We start from the raw sequence: 26,641 nt of genomic DNA, 5'->3' as shown, positions 1-26,641 counted from the left end.
CACTGGAATCACACACCAGCGCTCCTGGATGCTGCGACTGAGCCTTTCAAAGTTCCCCCCTCAAGCTTTTAAATGAAGGCTTGGGATTGCAGACAGTGTTGCTGATAACTGCAGGAATGCTGCTTTGCAAAGAGCGTTGACCGTGACCTGACAGCAAGGACCATATAAGTTAAACTTCATTGTTAAGAATCCAGCACACTCTCTGCCACCTCCTTCCTTATCTCCAGACCCTAGTGCTGCTTGTACATTCGCCAAAGCAGAGTACAGCAACTACTCAATGACATCCCACCGAAGTGGATGTGGCCAAGTCTATCACACACACACACAGCTTCATTTTTATACTTCAGACAACGTTTAATGCAAGCCAGATCCCCCCAAAACGAATGTCCTTATACATTGCTTGTTTTAAGTTTCATAAAATAAGACATGCTGCAGTCTTAAGACGGGAATTTTATATATTAATTTTATCAATGAAACTGTTTATTCCTTTCTGTCTAGTGCAGCTTTTGATTGGATGCACAGCAATGCTGACACATGCAAGACAGAAGCCAACTCTGCTTCTTGTCATTTTTTTCCAGAATACCAGCCTGTGATACTTTAACCATAGAGATATTCAGCATAAAAATTAAAACCCCTTCAAGGCAACTGACCTAACAATTCTAATCCATTTTCCAGCAGTTTTCTGCTTATATTTTTGGTTGCTCGCCAGGTGTTATTCTCCCCACCCCCCCACATTCGTTTCAATTTTGGTCTGGTTCATTGCATCCATAGAATCCCACCAGTGTAGAACGAGGCCATTCAGCCCATCTAGTCTCACCAATTCTCCAGCAGAGCATCTAATCCTGGTCCACTCACCACCCCATCCCATAACCCACATATTTACCCCAGTAATCCCCCTAACCTACATGTCTTGGGACACTAAGGGACAATTTAGCAGGGCCAATCCACCTAACGTGCACATCTTTGGACTGTGGGAGGAAACCAAAGTACCTGGTGGAAACATGGGGAGAACGTGCAAACTCCACACAGACCATCACCCAAGGCCAGAATTGAACCCAGGTCCCTAGCACTGTGAAGTAGCAGTGCTAACCACTGCACCAGTCTCCACTGTGCACTTGTTCTATGAGAAATAAATCCATTCTATCAATTCCTGGGTCAAGAGAAGAAATTTGAGATCTGTTGAGCAAATATAGATTATAATGTGAAAACACAAGGAAATGCACAGAAATCTGGTTTTTATTGGTGGCACAGTGGTTAGCACTGCTGCCCCACAACACCAGGAACCCGGGTTCACTTCCAGGCTTGGATCACTGTCTGCACATTTTCCCTTTGTCTATGTGTTTCCCCCAGATGCTCCGGTTTCCGGAGTCTGAAAGACGTGCTGGTTAGGTGCATTGGTCATTCTAAGTTCTCCCTCACATACACGCGGGGCAGGGTAGGTGTAGGAAAATGCTTTGTTGAAATGGCGACGCGGGCCGAAGGGCCTGTTTCCCATGCTGGGTTGTTCTTTGTGCACCTGAACAGGCACCGGTGGCAATTAGGGGATTATCACAATAACTTCATTGCAGTGATAATGTAAGCCTACTTTTAAAACTAACAAATAAACTTAAAACTTTACTTAAGGCTTCCACATCACAACATGGTACTGTTGATGTGTACCGTTAGTTTATGCAGTATAACTTGTTATACTGAACCCATGCAAAAAAAAACAGTTAAGGGAACAACAAGTTAACAGTTAAACAATTTCTGCTGCATTCTCCATGGCAAAACCTATAAGACCATAAGGCATTAGGAGCAGAATTAGGCCACGCAGCCCATCGAGTCTGCTCCCCCATTCAATCATGGATGATATTTTTCTCATCCCCATTCTTCTGCTTTTTCACCATAAACCCGGACTAATCAAGAACTTATTTATCGCTGTCTTCAAGACACTCAGTGACCTGGCCTCCACAGCCTTCTGTGGCAAAAAGTTCCACAGATTCACCACTCTCTGGCTGAAGAAGTTCCTCCTCATCTCCGTTTTAAAGGATCATCCTTTTAGCCTGAGGTTGTGCCCTCTGGTTCTAGTTTTTCTTACTAGTGGAAACGTCCTCTCCACATCCACTCTATCCAGGCCTCACAGTATCCTGTAAATTTCAATAAGATTCCCCCTCATCCTTCTAAACTTCAACGAGTACAGACCCAGAGTCCTCAACCGTTCCCCATATGACAAGTTCTTCATTCCGGGTATCAGTCTTGTCAATCAAAGTCCACTTGTCAACCAATCAGCACTTTCTGCTCATGAGGTATAAATTGTTCCTTTTATCTTGCTGCACAGGCCTGATGAGTGCAAGATTAAAAGCTTTGATAGCATGTCTCTTTCTTTTCCAGCAATGCCCAGTATAACTTAGTGAAGCTATCACAGAGAATAGAAGTTCAACCAAAATTTAATCATGCAAGGTCCTGAGTTAAATCCGTATTTTCAATTTCATAAAACTAAGTTTTGATTGTCACATGTAGCTAACTAGGGGTGGATTGGAGTGGATAACCTTCCAAAATGCCATCACAGAAATTTTACATACCAAGCTGCACAGATTATTCTCTCAACCATGGAGATTAACCAAGCAATGACACAGTACATTATCCTATACTTTTCACTATATGCTTGTACAGATGACAATAATAAATCAAAATCCCCAGGTGCAAATGTAGATTATAAAGGGCTGAAGGGGCTTTATTTATGCTGAATACCACAAAGGTTAAAGTATCACAGGCTGATATTCTAAAAAAAGTGACAAGAATTCTGCCACAGAATCCCTGGAGGCTGATTATTTAGCAGCTTTGATGGAGGCATAATAGTTAGAAACCCATTGATTCTTTTGACGGTGGATAGGGTGTAATGCATCTTCAATGAGAGGGACTCACATCTCTCATCAACAAAGAACTCCAAATGTGCAATTGTTTCTAACTTCACAGAATCATAGAATCCATACAGTACAGAAGGAGACCATTCAGCCCATTGAGTCTGCACCAAACACAATCCCACCCAGACCCTATTGCTGTAACCCCTCACCTTCTGACACTAGGGTTAATTTAGCATGGCCAATTAACATAACCTGCACATCTTTAGAGCATGGGAGGAAACCAGAGCACCCAGAGGAAACCCGCACAGACATGGGGAGAATGTGCAAACTCCACACAGACAGTGACCCGAGGCTGGAATTGAACCCGGGTCCCTGGCACTGTGAGGCAGCAGTGCTAACCAATATGCCACCCCATCATGGAGGATCTGTGCTGTTTGCCTCATATATCCAGAAACATGATGTCCAATTGTTACTTCCATGTTTTTGCCTTCACTGCTGCACCCAGAAGTACACTCCATATGTAAGTCACCCACTGTCTGAAGAATTGCCATTTCACAAAATTGAACTCATTAACACAATTTATTTTCAAGTAATTTTAGGGACCAACTGAATCTTATCTATACTGGTCACTATCATATATCTCTAGAACATTGCCTCCTTTCAAATCTAAAGTAGTTTTATTATTCCAGTCCTTTTTATATTCCAGCTTTCTGATTCTAATGGCTCATGGCTGTTCTCCAAACTTCTGAGTTTGCTATTTTTCTCAAGGCTGGGCACAGTATTCAAGATGTAATTGAACCTTATACACTATATAATGGGAGCACAGCTTCTATGTTCTATCGTTGAAACTGTATAGCTTAGTGATTGCAGTTCTTGTTTCATAGAAAAATTGTAGAATACATACAGTACAGAAGGAGGCCATTTGGCCTATCAAGCCTGCACAGTCAACAATTCTATCCAGGCCCGATTCCTGTAACCCAACATATTTACCTTACTAGTCCCCCGACACTAAGGGGCAATTTAGCATGGCCAATGCACCTAACCTACACATCTTTGGAGTGTGGGAGGAAACCAAAGCACCTGGAGGGAAACCCATGCAAACATGGGGAGAACATGCAAACTCCACACAGACAGTGACCCGAGGCTGGAATTGAACCTGGTCTTTGGCGCTGTGAGGCAGGTATGTTAACCACTGATTGGACACATTGAAAACTAAATATACTAAGATTCATGGGTGGGATTGTCTGGTTGTTCCCACCAGTGGGATCTTCCAGTGCCACCACCAACTGCAACCCCTTGTCGTGAGTTCCCCAGCAGCAGAGGGTGTGAATAACAGAAAGTCCCATTGACAGCACTGGGACCGGAGGATCCCCCCACCAGCCAATGGCAGACCACCTTCAGCATCACAAAACACACTGCAGAGGGGTGGAACATCCCATCATTTGGCGGGATTTTCCAGTACTGCCCACCACGAGACCGGAAATGCCCATCGGAGGTCAGTGGATCTTCCAATGGTCCCTCAAATTCTTGTGGCAGGTGGGACCAGAAAACTTACCCTTTATTTTAACCTCACCCTTTGCTTTTACTATATATATGCAGGATCATCTATTTCAAGCCCAATAAACTACGCTTAAATTTGATCTGCCATTGTTTTGTCCTGTTGCATACTGGTGATGTTGGCACTATGGAGTTAATTTTATAACTGTAAAGGTTCATTTTTCTGCACATTGTTTACATTGCCAGTTTTGTATTGCCAGTAGTTTGTTGAATTTAGCAAACATAACATGCAGTATCAGAATGTCCTATCAGCAGGATCAGGTCAAGATGTCCCTTTTGTGCTGAACCAACAGAGTTTGCATGTGAAGGTTACAGATCAATACTGTTGGTGCAGAAATCAATTTTTCACGGTTCTTCCTCAACACAAATATTAAAATGTCTATAAAATGCATTTTCGCAGGAAGAGGATAAATAAGCTGCAAGATCTGATGCTGATTTTAATTACTTGTTGACAATACTCCAGTTGTCATTTTGTTGGACTTTATGTAGATTTCAATAGAAATACAACATTTTCATAAATTGAGTTGATGAAATTTCTTTGAAACTCAAATATCATCAATTTTTTTTTAACACGTGACAGCTAAGATGTTCCAGGAGACTCTGGACTTGGGAATCTGGATTTTGTCATGCTCAAATGACACATGTAGAACCTTCTTGGAAGAGTATTTAGTTCATACCAGTTTGCATATTGTGGTATGGAAAACTGGCAAAGAAAGGGAGGTTGTATTTAGTGGCCATCAACGTGATAAACAAATTATATTAATCAGGCCACAATACAAATTTCATACCAGAAGAGCTAGCTTTACCCCCACTACTCAACTCATCGCACAAAATGTGCAAATGATTAATGCAAAGGCTTGTCTCAAGCAAAATTACTATTAAGATTCTGACTTTTTTTCATTGCAGCATTGAATCTTGGTTTTTGATTTGATTTCAGTTGCTATGGAGGTGCCATTTGTGCATGAGTATTTTCTTTCCCTCCAAAAGATTTTCCCCAATTTTCGTGGCTTGTTGGAGTTGCAGCAATTAAAATACTTAAAATGGAAATTATTTTCAGGGGATCTCACATACAATCATAAAATCATAATATATGGAAGCAGAATTAGGCCATTCGACCCATCAAATCTTCTCCACTATTCAATCACAAATGATAAATTTCTTAACCCCATTGTCCCACCTTTTCCCCATAACCTTTGATCCCCTGACCAATCAAAAACCTATCTATCGTTGTCTTAAATACACTCAATGATATGGCCTCCACAGCCTCCTGTAACGATGAACTCCATTGATTTATCACCTTCTGGCTGAAGAAATTCCTCCTCACCTCAGTTATAAAGGATTGTCTCTTTACTTTGAGGCTGTGCCCTCAGATTCCAGTCTCTCCTACTAACGGAAACATCTTCCTCATGTCCACTCTACCCAGGCCTGTCAGTGATGACATGAGGAAGATAAGTTCATGCTCAGACACAAAATGCAGGTGCACAGTGTCCTATCTACATTCAGCAGTATCTTACAGCATGCATTCATAGACACTTGTATCTAGGCATGCCAGATGAGTTGTGTTGCTTCAACTTCTGGCTTATCAGAAAGTTGCTATTCCTCATATTGCCTCTCCAGGCTGACCTGCAGGTAACTTTTATTACAGAGAAGGCTCTCCACATAATTATGGCTACCACAGCAATAATATTTTAATTCTGCCAGATACTTCCACACCACTAAAGTGGACATCAGCTAAATAAGCCAGTCAGTCAACTCTAGATGTGCCATTTAAGGGTAATACTTTCATCATGTTCCTTGTGAAAAGGAAACATCATCTGAACAGAACCTCACCCATGGGGGAAGGTTGCCGAGAGTCTAGGGCTCAGGGGATGGGTATCCATGCACCTACCAGGATTCCTCACAACAATCATATTGCCCATGTGAGCAGAAAGTGATGCTATGCAGTTAACACTAAACTGGTGTGTGACTATAGAAACGCCATGATAAGTGAATGCAAGACGCACCTATGTTAGACTTGTACTCACCAATACTCAACTTAACTCAGAACACCCTTTCCATATACAACATTTGACTGAAAGAACAGCAGCTACTGTTTATTGCTGGCTGTTCAACTGAAATCCCTAACGCGTGTTCAAAATGGAAGAGTGAATTGTAGAGAACAGTGGAAACACAGGAAAAAGGAGCAGGAGAAGGTTATTCAGTCCTTTGAGCCTGCTCTACCATTCACTTTGATCATGGGTGATTCTGTATTTCAATACAATAATGCCTTGGCGCTTTTAAAGTCTAGAAATCTATCTATTTCCTTATTAAATATATTTATGATGTGGAGATGCTGGCATTGGACTAGGGAATGAACACCGTTCGACAATCACCCCTTCCTGTCGGGGAACACTTCAGCAGTCAAGGGCATTCATCCTCTGAACTTCGGGTAAGCATTCTTCAAGTCGGCCTTCACGACACATGACAACACAGAATCGCCGAGCAAAAACTGATAGCCATGTTCCACACATGAGGATGGCCTCAACCGGGATCTTGGGTTCATGTCACATTATCTGTAACCCCCACAACTTACCTAGGCTTGCAAAATCTCACTGATTGTCCTGGTTTGAGACAATTTATACCCCTTTAACATGTGCTCAACCCTCTCACCACTCGCATTGTCTGTACCTGTAAAGACCTGATTACCTGTTAAGACTCACATTCCAACCATTATCTTGTAAATTGAGTCTGTGCCTATATATGCCCTGTTTGTGAACCCAATTCATCACTCACCTGATAAAGAAGCAGCGCTCTGAAAGCTTGTGCTACCAAATAAACCTGTTGGACTTTAACCTGAGTGAAGATGTGTCTCCTCATTTGAGTCCTAAGTGGTCTACTCTGTATTCTAAGACTGTGACCCCTTGTACTAGACTCCCCCTCTCCAGCCAGAAGAAATAACCCTGCACCTGGTCTGTCAGAATTGTAAACATTTCAATTAGATCCCGTCTCGTTCTTCTAAATTCCAATGAATACAGACCCAGTCAACCCAATCTCACCTTCTATTGTGCACTCCTGTATGGATCCTTTCTTATTTAAGGAGACCTAAATTGCCACTACGGAGACCTAAATTGCCACTACTTAAAGATTGCATGAACCAAAAAAACAAGATTTTTGCTCAATTTAGGTCAACTGCATCGAAACATTGACAAATGTGGCTGCTGATCCAGAGAAATAGTAACAAGTATTTGTCCTATTAGGCACTTCAAGATACCTGCAGAATGGTGCAGAGCATGAGGAAGACGGACGCACAAAGTGTCAATGATGTCTTCTGGGCAACGCCTTGGGAGAAAAGGCACAAAGATGTGCCAACAGAAAAACAACTCAACCCATAATTATTTGTCATTTGGGCATTGTTTTGGTAATCTAAAATGTTGCAGTTATTTTGAGGTCTTGAAAATTTCAAATCACAAAATTATCATTGCGTAAACTGTTGACTTCTTGCTGCCAAGCGGTGATGATGCCATTTATTTACCTTGTTTACCACGGGGTCTTGATGAAGCAACTTCAATAAATTCACCAAACCACTTCAGTGTTACTGACGCACATTGAAGTGACCAGTTCCAGTTACATCTGTGCGGTCAAAGCAGAAATGAAGTGGCTGGCAATATTTTTTGTGTCAATTTATCTTACAGAATCTGTCATCAGGTGAGTGATTTCTGAATTTCTTAGAAGTTATTAAAGTGAATGCAGCGTCCTGTGACAAATACTTGAACTATTCATTTGAATGGAAGTAAACTCGCTTATGGAACTTTCCAGAAGATTGGAGGAAGTCTGATTTTGAAGATACAATGAACTTAGGAGTTGGTGGTTGGTATTCCTGTCTTGTCTCCATTGAGATCATTAATGCATTTCTAAAAACTCTGAGGTTAGACTGACTAGCCTGTAGTTATTGGGTTTACACCATTTTGGGACAAGGATGTAGCATTTGTAATTTTTCAGTCCTCTGCTTCCATATCCAAGGAGAAAATGTTAGAAGAGGAGCTGGAAAATCTCATGTGGCCCATGGGGAATACAGTCAACAAATCGAAATAAATAGTCGTAATATATCACTAAAAATTTTAAGGACTACTGGTGTTTTTATCTCATGTTATGACAACGCGTAGAAAACATTGTGCTGATGAGATTAAGGTTAAGACGTGGAGTGGAATTTTACGATAAGTTGTCAGAGTGTCAGGCTCTGACTGAACACTGGCATGTTTCTCTCCAGATGCACAGCTGAAATTTCTGGCACTCCACGTAGGCAAAATCTGGGGGTGCGGTTTACTCAGGTGGGACAAGGATCTGATACAGTCAGCAACACCGGCTCCACAGAGATTGGAGTACCATCTTTAAAGTTGGCCTAATCAGCGCTGGAATTAAACTCACCCCTCTCTCAAGCCTCGACACCCGCCTTCCACAAGCATCACGGCAACCTCCACCACAGCACAGAAGAATTGGGGGCTCTCATCCCCACCCAGACGCCCAAAACCACACAAGCACTGGGGGCTCTCTTTGACCTGTGCTGGGAGCACTGCCCAGGCCTGTCCCTCTATACTTACCTCGGTGCCCCCAGTGGGGCCCCCTCGACTGAATCTCGCTGTTGTAAACTTCGCCGGCATGACGTGACATCAGCGTGGTATGAATATTCAGCAAAGGGGAAATTATATGGTGAGTAGCAAAGGACAGGGAAAAGCTGGAAATGAGGGGCAGAATTCTCCAGCTGCGCTGGTCTAAAAGCTGGAAATCCCTACCCAATTGTCAATGGCGTTCCACATTCTCCACAACCCGCCCGCAAAAATTTCAGCGGGATAGGAGAATTCCAGCCAAGATCTAGCCGATGAGAATCTTGTTTCCCGACTCTTGCAGATTTTTGCACCCACGTCACTATTAACACTTGCGGTGGATGGGAGCTCAAAAATTTATTTAGACCTTACTGAGGCTGGCAAAAGGAAGCAAATCATTAATAGGCAGAGAATAAATATTATGTAAAGTGGGATTCTTACTGAGAAAGCCATTGTGCTGCCTCAAATAGTGGCTTGATAATTCTCTGGCAAAACAATGTTTTCTAAGTGTATTGTATAAATCAGGGCTTCCCAAATATAATGGTAACTAAATTCCAATACTTGGAACTTGGTAACATTCTCATTTGAGTTGCCAGCTGATGCACTCAAATCCCACTGTGTTTACAATCAGTGAACAAGCATTACTTAGCAGCCTCAACACATGGGTGAGAAAATTAACAGAAGGAACCATAGCATTAAAATTACAACAGGGGACTGGATGTGAGAAAGAGCAAGGCAAGGATTTTAAAGATGATTTGAAAAAAAAGAGACTGAATAAATCAAAGGAACCTACTGGAACATTCAGAGTTGTTAAATTGCTGAAATTACCTAAACTTTTCATTCAAATCCGGATTCATATATTACACAATGATTTTAGGCTCAAAGGTAACAAATTTGGAAATTGATTTTCTGGCTGTGGTGCTCCTTTTTTCAAGAGTATTTATGCTTATAAAAAAATGATAAATTTGTGTGCTTATAAGTAAAACCAGATGTGCTTCACAGAATTTTATATTTATTCATGGGATATGGGCATGACTGATTAGGCCATAATTTATTGCCCATCCCTAATTGCTCCTGAGAACGTATATGTTTAAAATCTAAGTGACCGCATTTAAATTCTTTTTTGCTGTGTTGAACTCTTAAAGTAAAGTTAAAGTTTATTTGTTAGTCACAAGTCGTCTTACATTAACACTGCAATGAAGTTACTGTGAAATTCCCCAAGTCGCCATACTCCGGCACTTGTTCAGGTCAATGCACCTACATTAGTATTCTGGAGTAATAAACAGAACAATTTGATCTTCACATTTTGCTTTAAAACCTTGGGGTGATTTTGCAGCAATGTTACAGAGTCTGTCACGCTTTTAAAAGAGAAATGTTAGTGAGAAACGGTTGGCCTGTGTAGTAAATTCCCTATACACGGGTTTATGTGAAGGTATTCTGAGCCTCTTGTGCCAGCTGGTTATGAGAATGAATAAGGGAGAGAAAGATGGAAAATAGAAAACTATCAACACTTACTAGACGTGCCAAGATATATGAACTGAAGAGGGGTGTTTTCCCATCCCGCCTGCCACAGGAACCATAGTGAGTAGTGGGCAGACTGTGCAAAAGTTTGTTTTACCTCGGGCAGGATTTTCCAGTTTTGGAGCAAATGTGGCCAGAAGTTCCTGCCCATATCATCCACATCAACACCTACCTGTTCAGTCAAAGACGGGGTGGTGGCACGGTGGTTAACACTTCTGCCTCACAACACCAGGGATCAGGGTTCGATTCCCGGCTTGCTTTTCTGTCTCTGTGTAGTTTGCGTGTTCTCACCGTGTCTGTGTGTGTTTCCTCCGAGTGCTCCAGTTTCTTCCCACAGTTTGAAAGACGTGCTGGTTAGGTGCACTGGCCATGCTAAATGTTCCTCAGTGTACCCAAACAGACACCGGAGTATGGCGACTAGGGGATTTTCACAGTAGCTTCATTGCAGTGTTAATGTGACTAATAAATAAACTTCAAGATGGTGGTGCAGTGATGCAGTGGTTAGCACCGCTGTCTCACAGCACCAGGTTCAATTCCTGCATCAGGTCACTGTCTGTGTGGAGGTTGCACTTCCTCCCCACGTCTGCATGGGCTTCCTCCGGGTGCTCCAGTTTCCCCCCATAATACAAAGATGTGCGAGTTAGGTTGATTGGCCGTGCTAAATTGACCATAGTGTCAGGAGGATTAGCAGGGTAAATGAGGGTTACAGGACGTGGGTGTATTTGTGGTCAGTACAGACTTGATGGGCCCAATGGCCTCCTTCTGTACTGTAGGGATCCTATGATCTCAGAAGAGGAAGAATACTGGAGATCAACTGGAAATCTGAATTGGTAGCATTTTAATATAAGTGAAGAATGAATTACTGTGATCTGTAATTTGTATTTGTCCAAGAATGATGTATTTAACTAAGAATTTAATGCATATTACAGGATTCCTCTAGTCCGTTTTAAGACAATAAGAAGAGTCCTGAGGGAACACAACAAACTCGAAGAATTTCTCCTGCAGCACAATTCAGAAGCCTTTGTCCACAAATATAACAGCTGTTACCCTTCTGAAGTTTTCATGATTCGTGATGCTAGCATCACTTACGAGCATTTATCAAATTATATGGATGTAAGTTATCGTTAACATTGACTGGAGATAAAATGACCTGTAGGTGCCAAAAATCAAAACTAAAAACAGAAAAATGCTGACAAAAACAAAATTTCAAACAAATCTGTGTGGATAAACCTCGTAAAAAGTCTGACAACACCAGGTTTAAGTCCAACCGATTTATTTGATAGTACAATCAGTAGCTTTTGGGGTTAGTCCCTTCGTCAGGTGAATGGAGAGTTCTGGCCTCAGACAGAGCATATAAAGCACAGACAGTTTACAGATTACTGATTAGAATGCGAATCTTTACACCTAACCTGCTGTTCAAGTCTTAAAGTGGCCGACAATGTGAGTGGAAGGAGCACTGATCACAGGTTAAAGAGATGTGTATTGTCTCCAGACAGTACAGTAAGTGAGGTTTTGCAAACCCAGGCAAGTCACGGGGTTTACAGATAGTGCTACATGAACCCAAGATCCTCGTTGAGACCATCCTCATGTGTGCGGAACTTGGCTATCAGTCTCTGCTCAGCGACTCTGCGCTGTCGTGTGTCGTGAAGGCCGCCTTGGAGAATGCTTACCCGAAGGTCAGAGACTGAATGCCCGTGACCACTGTGTTTTATATGCTCTGTCTGAGGCCAGAACTCTCCATTCACCTGACGAAGGGACTAACCCCGAAAGCTAGTGAGTGTACTATCAAATAAATCGGTTGGACTTAAACCTGGTGTTGTCAGACTTTTTACTGCGTTTACCCCAGTCCAACACCGACATATCCACATCATGGATAAACCTCATCAGGACCTGGGCAATTAATTTCCCAGAAGTATCCTAAAACAAATATAGTAGTGTATATGCAAGGGGACTAACAGCTGGTTTAGAGTCATCTGGGATGTCTGAAAACCAGCACTTCCTAATTTCAGATCGGGTGACTTTGACTTAGGCTACAGGACATTGATCGTTGACACTGGCCTTTGTTTTCCTATTTTAAGCCATTTTTATCCCCAAGCTCAAAAGACCAATTTCCTCTGGCTGTTTACAATAGGCAAGAGAACAAACTATTCTCAGTGTGCCCATGGTTGCAAAACCCAAATCAAAACATTTACTGTTAAATGTGATTCCAAAATTGGGCAGCACTTGCTGAACAATATTGAGTATGCCAGTAGCTACATTAACAACAAATTTAAGATAATCAGTTGAGCTCATAATGTGGCTCATTTACTCAAGCTAGAATTTCATATTTCTCTGCAAACAGCTTTATTCAAGCCTTACATCATTTTTTGTATTACATGGAAGAATGAAGAGCTTATAGTTCCCCTTTCTTCATGGCAATATCTCAATAATCAGAGTCAATTGCCAACAAATCAGCACCTCTTTCTTCTGCAGTGTAAATAGATTGAAATTTTGCCTGTTTGTCTTAATCCTGATGATAAGGGGAAACGCTTCAGCAACATGCCTCTTTTCAGCAATAATGGTTACAGTGTGGGACTCCATACCACAAGGAGTAGTTGAGATGACTAATATAGGGGAAGTAAATGAGAACTTTTAGAAAGATCTGTTGATAGCCTTTGATGAAAAAGGATGGGAGAAAGCTCATGTGGAACATAAGCATTGGCATGGACTGTTGGGTTAAATATGAGCATGAAAATAGGAGCAAGATAGGCCTTTCAGCCCCTCATGCCTGCCCCATCATTCAATAATATCATAGCTGATCTATTTATGTTTCCAGTTCCACATTCCCATCTATCCCTGATAATGTCTGATCCCTGCCCAACAAGAATTTATCTACCTCTGCCATAAAAATATTCAATGACTCCATTTCCACCCCGTTCTGATGTTGGGGGTTCCAAAGTCGCACAGCCCTCAGAGAAAAAAATTCTCATCCCTGTTTTATAAAGAACAAAGAAAATTACAACACAGGAACAGGCCCTTGAGTCTACAAGCCTGCACTGACCATATTGCCAACTAAAACCCCCTACCCTTCCGGAAAGAACAAAGAAAAGGCAACAGCTAATTTTAAAATAATGCCACCATAGCTCCAGACTCACCCACAATAGTAAGCATTCTTTCCATGTCCATTTTGTTAAGACTGTTCAGGAACATACCTACTTCAATCAAGCCACCCCTTGGGTGTTTCAGCCTGTTTTGTCTTGTATATATTTTGTAAAGAGAATTAGTGACTATAACTAGTTTTATACACAGTCTATATATAGGCTTCTAATGCAATAAACATTTCCCTCTCATATTGTGGTGTGTTGAATGTGTTGGAGACAAAATGAGTTCCAGGTCATCATGCTTAAGGTTATAATGTAGATGGTGCCACTAAATTACTTCTCTGTTTCACTCTGGAGTCAAACTTACTCTCAAGGTCATGCGGGATCTCCTCAGAAAGGGTGTCCTCGATCACACCCAAAGAAATTAGTGTAAAGTTTGATGGCAAATTTGTCAGAAATCATAGCTCTGACGGCATGCTGGCATAGTGGCACTGCTGCCTCACAGTGCCAGGGACGCAGATTCAATTCCCAGCTTGGGTCACTGACTATGTAGAGATACCAAATTCTCCCTGTGTCTGCATAGTTTTCCTCCAGGTGCTCCAGTTTCCTCCCACAGTCTGAAGGACGTGCTGGTTAGGTGCATTGACCTGAAAAGGTGCCAGAATGTGGCGACTAGGGAAATTTCACAGTAACCTCATTGCAGTGTTAATGTAAGCCTTACTTGTGACCTTTAAAAACTTTAAAAAACTTTAACTGATTTTCACTATTGAAATGACATTACAAATTCAATGAAATATGTACTATGTGAGGTCTATGGGAGGGCTATTTTGAAGGTGTGGTTGCATACTGATATTTCAAGAACCATTCCTATGGAGAGCAGGCTATGATCACCGAGGACTTTGGTGACTTTACCTATTCACATTTCCAATTGAATACACAAGGCTAGCAGTTGGCAAGATTCCAGTGTATGTTGTTTTCACAACACTCCAGTTTGGAAATACCCTGCACCTACAAAGTTATCATGGTCAATATTAGCCTATATTTGCTGAAACATTTCCAGAGAAAATATTATGATTTGAACCAGCTTAGTGGGCAATTGACTTGGAGTATTATGCCAGTTTCATCCAATCTAGGGTTCACATCAGGCAGGGTATAACGTCAGCCTGAAGCATTGTTTCCATAACCTAAGGACATTATAAACTTAGATTTCAATATTTTTAATGTTAGGTGTGAATAGTGTTGTGAGCCACAAATAATTCAACCCACTGGAGAGTGGGGATCTATGAATGTGTGCAAGTCAGAGCTCATTGTTGAGTGTATTGTACAACTTGAGTTGACTGATTGCATAACCACACGGTCTAGATCAGAATCTTACAGGATGCTGTACATATACTAAATTGAAACATCTTGCACATTAGCTAAATTATATTCTCAGAACTATTATCTTATTTTGTGCAACTGGTTAGGATTGCTAAGTATCTGAAGGGGGGGCAGTAATTTGATGACCATCCGTTATTGAGCTCAAACCTGATGACAAGCATATTGCATATTCCAGAAGTGACCAGCCTTGAGAATGAGGGCAGTAGCACTAGGACATTGGGAGAGTTTTCCTGTTCCTCTCCAATGCACATAAAGGTATTTTCTATAAACTTACGCCTTTTCCTCCCAACTGAAAACACAGTAAAACTAGGAAATGAAGATATCAGTAAAACTAGTCCAAATTGGTCTTGTATATCTCACTGGTGCCAGAATTATTGATTTTTACTGGGATTTGAAAATTTTGAATGGGTTTTTCCTTCTGGGTTAGGGATCTCCTGTGCTGCAGTGCGGCTCCCAAGAAACCTACCCTAAAGTCATAACATAGGGAAAAAAATATTATCTTACAGTAATTTCCTGGGTGTGAAACAGACAGAGAGGTCTAATTAGACAGTCAATGTCCTCCACCAAAACAAAACGTTTGACTCCACAATGGTTGTGGCTGAGTACAGCCTCCTAAAACATGTGTTAAGCTCCTTGAGTCTGCCAATTTGCTCCTTGAATCTGCTTATTTAGGACCGCAGTTTGGAAACTGATTTGTGCTGAATGGAGCAGGCATTGGGTCTGTGCACACGCAGCAGTCATCTAATTTTAACCAAACAGCCTTTTTCTCCAGAAATTACTGTATATTATTTACAGAGCTCTAATCTGTAAAGTTATATTCAAGTTACTTTATATTTAGCTCACCCTCAATTGTGTTCAGCTACTGTATTCAGTTACCAGGATCCTGTGCACACCTAGTCGCTCTCTAGAAGGGAACTGGGCTGCTTAGTTTGATCAGTGGTAATCCTAGTGGAGACAGAAATTGACTGGCAGAGGTGAGGATTCAAGAAGCACTTAGGATGAAAATAGATTGCAGCTGGTTCAACAGTCTAATCAGGAAGTTGAGGCTCTTGAAGTGTGTGTGAAGACAAGGGAATAAGTTTTCAGTGATGCCCAGGCATAAAACTGATCAATGAAGATCAGCTGCCCAATTTTCATTTTCAGTTATCCAATTCACAAAAGCAATTTTATATCCAGGTGGCAATTCCAATGAATTAATCTGAGAATGGGAGTAAGTGTAAATAGGGAGTAAAATTAGGAAACCTGAAAGTAGCATTTACAACTGAAGCCAGCATGGGAGCAGCTCAATAGCATCTAATAAGAGATTATTAGGTGTTTTGAATACTTAATTTACTGTCAATATTTAAAATGCTGTCATGGTTTAATGTTGTGTTTTTTGAACACTTAGGCCCAATATTATGGAGAGATTAGAATTGGAACTCCACCACAGGCATTTACTGTAGTATTTGACACTGGCTCATCTAATCTCTGGGTGCCTTCATCCTACTGCATCAGTGAGGCATGCCGTGAGTAAAACCAAAGTTACATTGATTCATATCCTACCAAACTAAATGATTCTCTTTGATTTAAATGTTTTGTGTTGCAGCATGTTGCTGGTTTCAAACCAACAACACACATTGCAATCCTGCTTTTCATTATTATAGAAACAAATCTGGATTCTGTTCGGTCATTCTGAGGCTTCACAGAACAATGACCCAAAGAATTCCTACAATGCAGAAGGAGGCCATTCAGCCCATCAACTCTGACTCTCCCAAAGAGCATCTTTCAGCTCTTTGAGTATTATCCTCAACATTGAGTGTTGGCAGACAAACCGTTGTGAATAGCATCATAGTTGTGTTCAATCCTATCTTCATGCTATGTCCATTTTCCAGCAGCTATCACTGGATAATGATCAAATGATTTTTCTCCTTTCCCAGCTCAAGACACTAAGGCTAATTGTAGTGTCTCCAATGCTGTTCTGGCTGAGATCAGCAGATTGGCCAACGAGATCATCAAACTGAGTAGCAATCCATAGTTCTATAGAATGGAAATACTAGTCTACACATTATAATTGTTTCTTGTTTTTTCATAGAATTACATCAACGTTTTCAATCATTTTTCTCATCATCATATTCTCCCAGAGGAGACTCTTTTACCATACGATATGGCACTGGGCAACTTATGGGAGTGTTAGGTAAAGATAAAGTCACAGTAAGTTAGAACACAAATGTTATTAACTTGTGAAGAATCTCAATAATTACAACAGGAGATAAGCATAGTTTGTGTAAGTCCTGTACATGGATCATAACAGAGTGACCCACACAGACAAAGTGTCTTTTCTTATTCCTACATCTTTGTTATCCTCAATTAACAGGTTTTTATTTAAAACAAATCTAAACTGGAGAATGTGGACTATTGATAATTGAAATGTATCTCCACAGTACCTTCACAGCTGTACTTATTTAATGAACAATGATACATTTCTTTGGTCTCATGTGTTAAAATGTTCTTAGTTTAAGAGTATCATAATCCACAACAAGCAATTTGAACCATCGCAAATCACCAGAAACTTTTATACAGGTAATTAGAAGGGACTATTAATTGAATATTAGAAGAACCTTGCTTTTGGATTTGTCTTTGCAGAAATGATAATGTTTATAAAATGCCCAGTGCTACATTGCATGATAGTCAAGGAATTTAGTCTAAATTAACTAGCATACTGCATTGGTGTTGTTTCATATCTGCATATCTCCACAAGTACCATGAAGTCTCACTAATGCACTCTCTTCCGCTTCTTTATCCCTCTTACTCAATTTCATTTAACTTTATTAATTACTTGCACCTTTTCTGTTTTCCTTTACTTTTCTTGTTTATGCCTCCCTTCCTCATTTATTGACTTACCTCTCATAACTCTATTTTATTTTACCGTTCAGGTTCAACACAGTGATTGTGGGATTGCAATTGTACCCCTTGCTAGTTACACTGTTACTGCCATGTATTCTACATAGAAGCATAGACATAAAAACATAGAAGGTAGGAGCAGGAGGAGGCCATTTTGACCCTTCAAGCTTGCTCCATCATTCATCATAATCATGGCTGATTGTCCAACTCAATAGCCTAATCCTATTTTTTCCCATAACCTTTGATCCCATTCGCTCCAAGTGCTGTATCTAGGCATCTCTTCAATATATTCAATGTTTTGGCATCAACTACTTCCTGTGGTATTGAATTCCACAGGTTCTCCACTCTTTGAGTGAAGAAATTTCTCCTCCGTCCGAAATGGTCTACTCTGTATCCTCAGACTGTAACCTCTGGTCTGGACACACCTACCATCGGGAACATCCTCCCTCACCCTGTGAACCTAGACATTATTCTGCATATAAGGTGAAAATTGCATGAAGGCCAATGGAATAAATACCAAGATGGCATTTTCAACCAACTTCCCCGCTGTTTCTTTTTATTTAAACACATTAGTATGGTTGTTACTTCAAACTATTGTATAGACGCAATGACATGTAAGCAAAGGGTCTCCTAATGAATTTTTTCAGACTCCAACAACACGTCCTTAGGAGCATGAAATAAAACTTGATTTCATGTAACATTCATGACTTGAAGGTGAAAATACCTATCAGTTTGTATATTTCATATTTGTTGCATTTCAGCCTTACACATCTGTTATTGTTCCATTTTATTCTTTATAGATTGGAAACATTACTGTAAATGGACAAGAATTTGGGGAATCTGTCTATGAGCCAGGTTCAACATTTACTCTAGCACATTTTGATGGCATTTTAGGGCTAGGATATCCTTCTTTGGCTGAAGGTGGAGCCATTCCTGTGTTTGACAGAATGATGCACCAGAGACTGTTGGAAGAGCCTATATTTTCTTTCCTAATAAACAGGTTTGTTTTACAGTTTGTTCTACATCTTATATAAAAGCAAATCCTGTTTAATTATTACCGCAAATAAAATAAAAACTTGCATATGCTATCAAATTGCTCATTGTTCGCTGATGGATATGCTAATTTGTCTGAATATGAAAGTAACAGAATTGACAGAAAAGCTTCAGAAATTCACTCTATGTAATCACCTAGTGGCCAGAGGCTGTAACACACTTAATGCAAAATTCAAAGTGGAAAGAGTGTCTTCCTAAAACTGATTGATAGACATCAGAGTTTTTTTCTGTCCATACTACAATAAATAGCAAGAGAATTTACGCTAATATAATTAATTGGTAATACAGAACTTGAGCATTGTTGAAAAAAGAGGTGTGCTGTCAAAACTTATCGTCTTGCACTATCAAGACAGATATTCACAAGAATACCAATTCTAAAGGGAACAACAATTTATACAGCACAAGAAGGGAGTGCTGATTGGTTGACAAGTGGACTTTGATTGGCAGAGGTGTTGCTATGGTGAATGTGCCAGAACATAGTGAACTGCTAAACATTTGTTTAAATTCAAACCAAGCAGGTCAACTCTGATTGGTCGAGACATTGTTATGGGGAACAAATCAGGGAATGGCTCTGAATCACATCAACTCAAAACATACGATCCAACATTTGATGCCATTCCACAATGGGACAGTACTTGCTAAACAATCCTGATTGTGCTAAGAATTATACTGATAACCAATATAGCATTAACAGTCGGGGTCACAGCATGACTTACCTCTGCCTGTTAAAAGCTACAGGGCCCTATTGTTTGCAAATAGAAAAGGTATGTCTATGCATTGCGCCTTTTTCAATTAAACAAAAGCTGGGAGACAGCCTTTTTTTCTGGTTCATTCCCTGTGACAATGTGAACAAAAGCTTGACAGTTAATATGCCCTGGTGCATTTTCCATGGCAATGTCTCCATCAATCAGAATCCATTTGCCAAACAAACAGCACTCTCTTCCCAGGCAGTATAAGTTGACTTTTTGCGAATATGTCCTGATGAGTACAAAGCAAAAAGCTTCAACAACATGTTTCTTTTTGCAACAATACTAGTATGCCATGGCTATTGTTAATAATTTCTCCATATGACAGCAAAACATGTATTTGCATGTATTCAAAGCAGCTCCAAACCGTATCTGATAGTGAGGAAGTTCACCGACAGGCAATAACAAAAGCACCTGCACATCATGATCCCGAAGTTACAGACAAACAGGCAGAGGAAGAATCATTGCAACATGGTCAGAATGACACTGATACGTTCTTATGGACCTCAGACTGCTAGATAACCCAGCAAGGCAACAAATAATTTAATCTGCAATGTTGAATAATGATTTTGTTTTCTCTCAGGAAACTCATCATGGGAAATAATACCAGTGATTTGGTTTGGTAGCTGCAATTTATTTCCCTAGTCCTAAATTAACTCTTCTCCAAACTTCAATCTTAAATTTCTACATTAGCAAGTTCTGTTTCCACAAGCCAGTCCTATCTTCCGTACTGGTAATGGCAATAACACAAATGGTGCACACGCATAGTATTTACATTCTTATTCTTAATTTAAACCAAATAATTGTGTAATGATGTGGAAGTTTAAGAGGGACCATGACAGCATTGAAAATAAGAGCGGCACAAGTTTTTGAACCAATTGTATAAAGCAAGTTTGAGTCATGCTAATATAGAAATTCTGTTGTTTCATTTTTCACATGAAACTCCAAAAAAAAATTCTATGCTAACCCCATTTTTTATTTTTCTAGAGAAGCTGATAGTGAAAATGGTGGTGAATTGTGCTTGGGAGGCATCGACCACTCCAGCTACACAGGCTCAATTAATTGGGTCAGCGTCTCCCGGAAAGGTTATTGGCAAATAGAAGTACAAAAGTAAGTGGCTGTGAAACACAGTACTATTAATAATCGGTAAGGTCCCCTGCAATGTGCTACAGTTGTGGGCAGTGTGCAATTATTGTTCATACATATCAATAGCATCAGGAAACTCCCACAATTGTTATTGTTAAGGAAGGCCATTTAACCTCTACAATCAATTGAATTATCCAAATGTAAGATAAATTCTTACTATAACCATAAATAGAAAAGGAACAGTGAATCCAAGTTAGGTTAGACTTGGGAGCTTTCTGTACATCTTTTTCAATGCAAATAAAGTGACTACTCTGATATGTTACTCAGCCTAGGGATACAGTAGCATAGTGTTGATGTTGCTAGATTTGTAACCTAGAGGCCAGGACTAATGATCCAGAGACAAATCCAATTACAGCAGCCTTAGAAATTCAATTTGATCAATTAACTAGTTCTGGACTAAAAGCTAGATCTGGATTTTTGCTCCTGGGTCAGGAGCGTAGAGTTGGGACATTTCCGCCTCCACAAACCTGACCCAGGAGAAAGCGCCACAGAAAGACGGATTTTTTTCTGAGGTGGCGGGGTTCCTTGCAAGTCCAGCCCACTGTCCCTAAAGGGGACTCTGGTTGTCCAAATGAATCAGCAAAGTTCAGACATGCCCCTACCAGATCTAATCTGTGCATGTTGAATTTCAGACAGCAATTTTTATAAAACATGAATACATCCATTCCCACCCCTGCTAAATGATAGGTGCCATATTCAGGGTGAGACTTCTGGGCTCAAATGTCTTCCACCATTTTCACCATGATGGAATCTCTCTCTATCATGACAAAAATCAAGATCCTAGTATCAGTAATGATAACCATGAAACTACTGGACTGTCTGTCATGAAAACCCCTCTGGTTCATATTGTCCTTTCGGGAAGGAAATTTGTCATTCTTACCTGGTCTGGCCTATATGTGACTCCAGCCCCACAGCAATGTGGTTGACTCTAAACTGTTCTCTGAAACAGCCAAACAAGCCCACATTATTACCTGTTCCACTCGGGGGAGAGATTAAAAATTGATATGAGGAGGAATTTCTTCAGCTAGAAGGTGGTGAATCTGTGGAATTCATTGCTACAGAAGGCTGGGGAGGCCAGGTCATTGAAGGTCTTTAAGACAGAGATAGATAGGTTCTTGATCAATAAGGGGAGCAGGGGTTACGGGAAGAAGGCAGGATAGTGGGGATGACAAAAATATCAGCCATGATTGGGTAGTGGAGCAGACCCAATGGGCCGAATGGCCTAATTCTGCTCCTATAGCTTATGGTCTTATGTTCAAGGGCAATTAGAGATGGGCATTGAATGCTGGCCTTGCCAGTAATACATGCATCTGTGAATGAATTTAAAAAATTATAACTACCAGAGATTCAGATTTATTTATGATGATCAACTTATCTGAACATTTGACAAAGTGAAAGAATATGAGTTAAAACATAAATTGAAGATATTCTTTTATATAGAAGCCTGGTTGAATCTATTACTGCAATAAGGTACATTGGCATCAGTTAAATTTTCTGAAGTACAACTGAATCCAATTATAAATGCCTTCAATTTGATCCATCCTGAATGAAGGATGAATGGTACAAATTAAGAAATACTCTGGTGATGTAGCCAGATCATTGAAGTTGAATGTCTCAGTTGCTCTTGCAACTCTAAGAAATATATTTTATTTAACAAATTAGGCTGTACCATTTCCTCCCAAAAACAAATCTTTTCTTCTGGTTGTAGGTTCTGCCCCAGCTTAAAGTAAAACATTATAGTCATCACTTTAGTCCAGATGCAAATTCGATACACAAGGATTGTTCTGACTTTGGGGAATCTGGAGGGTTTATTGAATGTCCTACAGTTTACGAACTCCTGAACGAGTGGCTGGGTGGCAGGGGGCGGTGTTGTATTTCATCTCCATTAAAACCAACAATGAATGGATTTGAGTCACGTCCCTCAGGTTCGTAATTTTTAACCTACACCATTATGCCAATTCACCCATTATTGGAAGTTAAGATTCAGCCCTATGATTCAGCCAAGTGCCAATGTGGGATCAAAACCTGTATCTGAATTAGTAGACATATTGGATGAGTAGAGGTCCATATCCAATGCCTATGATTCAGGGATTACTTACATTTTGCAATGCTTTCTATTCAGTATAACATTTCGAGACACCGTGATCTGTAGGAATAGATGCTCTGCAATAGTTGACACTGGAACCTCTTTGATCGCTGGTCCTTACAACTCATTAAGAGAAATGTTTCCTGATCGATCTGAAATGGAGCTTGGCATGGGAGAGGTATGAATTTTAACCTGATGCTTGACTATAACTATTTGATTTTAAAGGTATAGGAATATAATTGTTCATGCAAATCAATAAAAAACTTAAGTGATGTTTGAAGAATATGATATTTTGCAAATGGAGAGTTACCATTTTTTGAAGTATAACAGAAACACCAGGCTTAAACATTTGTCTGCATTTTAATTAAGTTTCCCATTCAAACAATTTTCAAATTTAAATATAGATTGTGATGCTAGTTATGAAATTATTAATCATTTCTAGGATTTTTGTTCTTGGGTACTTAATTCTGGCATCCCCAACAAGCCTATTGATTGATGATTGTTCAGGACACAATCAACTATTAATCAGTTTTCAGAGCTTTAATCAAATTCAATTGTTTTCAAGCCAATGAATATTGTATTTCTGGATAAAATATGAATAGATATCAGGCTACTTAAAGGATGGGAACCATTGGCAGAAATGTCAATATTGGCTATTCACAATAGATCTGTAAATAAGTGTTTTGCAATGTGTAAAATTGTGACATCTAACTAGAAAGATCCTAGCTGAGTTGATTTATTTATTCTATGTTATCGTTTGTCAATTTATTGTCAATATTTTTCCTTGAATATAATACAACTTTTAAAAACCCAGTGCTTCTTGCTGTTTGCCATTAGGCAACAGCGTTACATAGACAATATCAATTACTTCCTTCAGCTGAAGTTCCTGTTGTTAGTGGAATGTATTAAAGATTCCACAATATTTACTAACATTTTACAGACAACATATCAGTTTGAGGATGTAAAAATCATGGACAAAGATGGGGCTAAAGACCAGCAAGTTTGTTTAGCCTCTCCTACTCTGGTATAAAGTCTTCACCTCCCTCCTTTCTCACCCACATAGACACACAACCTCTAGAAAAAGCAAGAGAGAAAAATAAATTCTGAGACAATTTGGGGAAAAAAAATCATAGAATCCCTACAGTGCAGAAGAAGGCCATTTGGCCCATCAAGTTTGCAATGACCACAATACTACCCAATACTACCTATATTGCAATATATGGGATTGCAATATAATCCCATATATTTATCCTGCCTGACACTAAGTAGCAATTTAACATGGCCAATCAACCTAACTTGCACATATTTGGAGTTTGGGAGGAAACCGGAACAGCCAGAGGAAACCCATGCAGACACAGGGAGAATGTGCAGAGTCTGCACAGACAGTGAACCAAGGCCGGAATTGAACCCGTGTTCCTGGCACTGTGAGGCATGCTTGCCACTGTGCCACCCATAATCTCTGGAAATATCTTTAAGATCTCTGATGATGATCAAATAAGACTTATGGTGCCTGGGTATTACAATCCCCAGTGACCCACCAACTTCTACATATAGATATCTTTGCCACTCCGAGGAATTTGTCCAGTGCTCGCAGCAAATTGGCATGTGACATAAATTTCTTTCAGGGATCAATGATTTTCTGCAAAAAGTGCTTCCTCACTTCATGCCCCATTCTATTTATAGTTTCTATCTATATCACCCTAACCCACCCAGCTTTAATAGCTTGTCCACTAGTATTGTGTCTGGTCTGTTCATTTTCTTAAAGATCTCAAGAGTATCTTCTCTAAAGTAAAATTCTTCATATTCTTAACCACTTGTGTCCTTACCAAGTATCTATGGATGAAAGTACAATATTTCTTGCTTTGTAATTAAACATTCTGGCAATAAACCCAAAGTGTTTTTACAACAGCCTTGCAGCATCCATTATGGAGCTTCAAAGACCTGTGGATTATAACCCAAAATCCATCAGCACAAACAATCTTAAACTGTGTACTTGCGCTGGAGTTGTCCCTACACTAATGGGACATACTTGACCATTGTATCTAAATTCTCTTGCCACCAATTATTTTCATCCAAGATCCTTACAGACACATATCTTTGTGTCATCTAAGAATTTGCAGACAGTTTTCAGGCATCTTCCACCTAGATTTCTGGGTTAGAAAGATTTCTGCCCGATTCCTTTAGTGATTTGTCCCGTACAGAACCATTTATCAGTAGGAGCAACATTTTGTTCACAGGAATGCATCAGTTCCATATCCAACAGAAAATCTGCCCACCAGTTGCACAGGACTCAATCTCATTCTGTAACCTTCTACGTTTTATCAAAAGCTTTTTGAAAATCAAGATTGATGATTTCAACTTGACTTCCAACTTTGCAATTTGCACAAAAAATTCCAATGATTCAGTAATCACACTGAGCTTCTCTAATAATCCTTCTTTGAGGACGGGATTGTACAGTATACCATTAATGGTGCCCTTGCACAACTTGAATACAACCAAAGTTGTGTCCTTTTGAACAACTTGGGGTGAATTATGAGCTGGCAGCACGATCTGTTTTATGATCAACAATTTTAATCAGGATTATATCTGCGTCCACTTTGATAAAAATATACACAGAAGGAAACTCTATTCTAAGTAAAGTTATTTAAATAGTGTAAAGATCTTTGAAGAGAACATTTTCATGCACAATTTGTTTCTTAATTGTCAGATTATGGCAGATTGCAAAAAACTACGTATGCTGCCAAGTCTGACATTCACTATGGGAGGGGTCGAATATACATTAGAAGGAGAAGACTATATTAAAAAGGTAGCTTTTTCATATGGATTAATTTGCATTTTATTTCCATTAGAAAAAATTACTACAAATAAAAATTGTGCAGTTCCTTGTAACATGTTCACTTTGACGTTTTGTTCTTCTATCACACAAGTTTGATGACAAACGGACAGTGTGTCTATATGGAATCCAGGCAATAAATATATATTCTTCTAAAGAACCTCTTTGGATTCTGGGCGATGTTTTTCTTGCAAAGTTCTACACCATTTTCGACAGGAAGAACGATAGAGTGGGATTTGCTAAATCTCGTCATTCATTGAACAGTCATGAGAACAGTGAAGAATAAAACATCAGAAGTGACTTGTTCCTATTTATCTTTAGTAAATTTATCTTCAATTGTTCAGTACTACAATGCAATGTTTCATAGCATTTTTCAACTGAAAAATTAGTGACTGTTTTCCTGAAATAAAACCAATCAATTTAAACTCTCAGGTTTGAGAGACTGTGTTCTACTGATACATACAAAAAACATGGCTTGTAACCACCTTCCATCCAGAAGTGCTAAATGGATGATCAGATCAACCTTGGTCTTCTCCTGAAGTGCCTAGCATCACGTTACCAGACTTTAAACAGTATGATTCACTCCAGTGATATCAAGAAAAAGCTGAAGGAACTGGATACAACTAAGGCTATGGACCCTGACAACATTCCACTTATAGGATTGAAGACAGAACTAGCTGTGCCCCAATTGTTCAGGTACAATTACAAACTGGTATCTATCCAAAAACGTAGAAAAGTGCACAATTATATCCTGTCAGTAAAAAGCAGGACAAATCCAGTTCAGGTAGTTACAACCCCATCAGTCTACCCTTAATTATCAGTAAATGGACGGTGTCATTGACAGTGCTGTCAAGGTACACTTATGATGTGGATATGCCGGCGTTGGACTGGGGTAAACACAGTAAAAAGTCTGACAACACCAGGTTTCAGTCCAGC

The 26,641-nt window shown here is 39.9% G+C and overlaps 1 protein-coding gene across 1 annotated transcript; it reads left to right on the top strand.

The window, feature by feature from the left end:
- The first annotated feature begins 8,028 nt into the window (after positions 1-8,028).
- Positions 8,029-25,991, top strand: LOC145344375 (cathepsin D-like). Its single transcript, XM_080191503.1, has 9 exons — positions 8,029-8,084; positions 11,431-11,614; positions 16,349-16,466; positions 17,033-17,151; positions 18,642-18,841; positions 20,628-20,750; positions 22,909-23,050; positions 25,580-25,678; positions 25,800-25,991. The coding sequence occupies exons 1-9, from the start codon at positions 8,029-8,031 to the stop codon at positions 25,989-25,991; spliced, it is 1,233 nt and encodes a 410-aa protein (XP_080047629.1).
- Positions 25,992-26,641: the final 650 nt, after the last annotated feature.

The sequence above is a fragment of the Carcharhinus amblyrhynchos genome, chromosome 6 (assembly GCF_965287045.1).
Source record: "Carcharhinus amblyrhynchos chromosome 6, sCarAmb.v2.hapA, whole genome shotgun sequence".
Lineage (NCBI taxonomy): Eukaryota > Metazoa > Chordata > Chondrichthyes > Carcharhiniformes > Carcharhinidae > Carcharhinus > Carcharhinus amblyrhynchos.
This window is presented reverse-complemented; position numbering and strand designations above follow the sequence as displayed.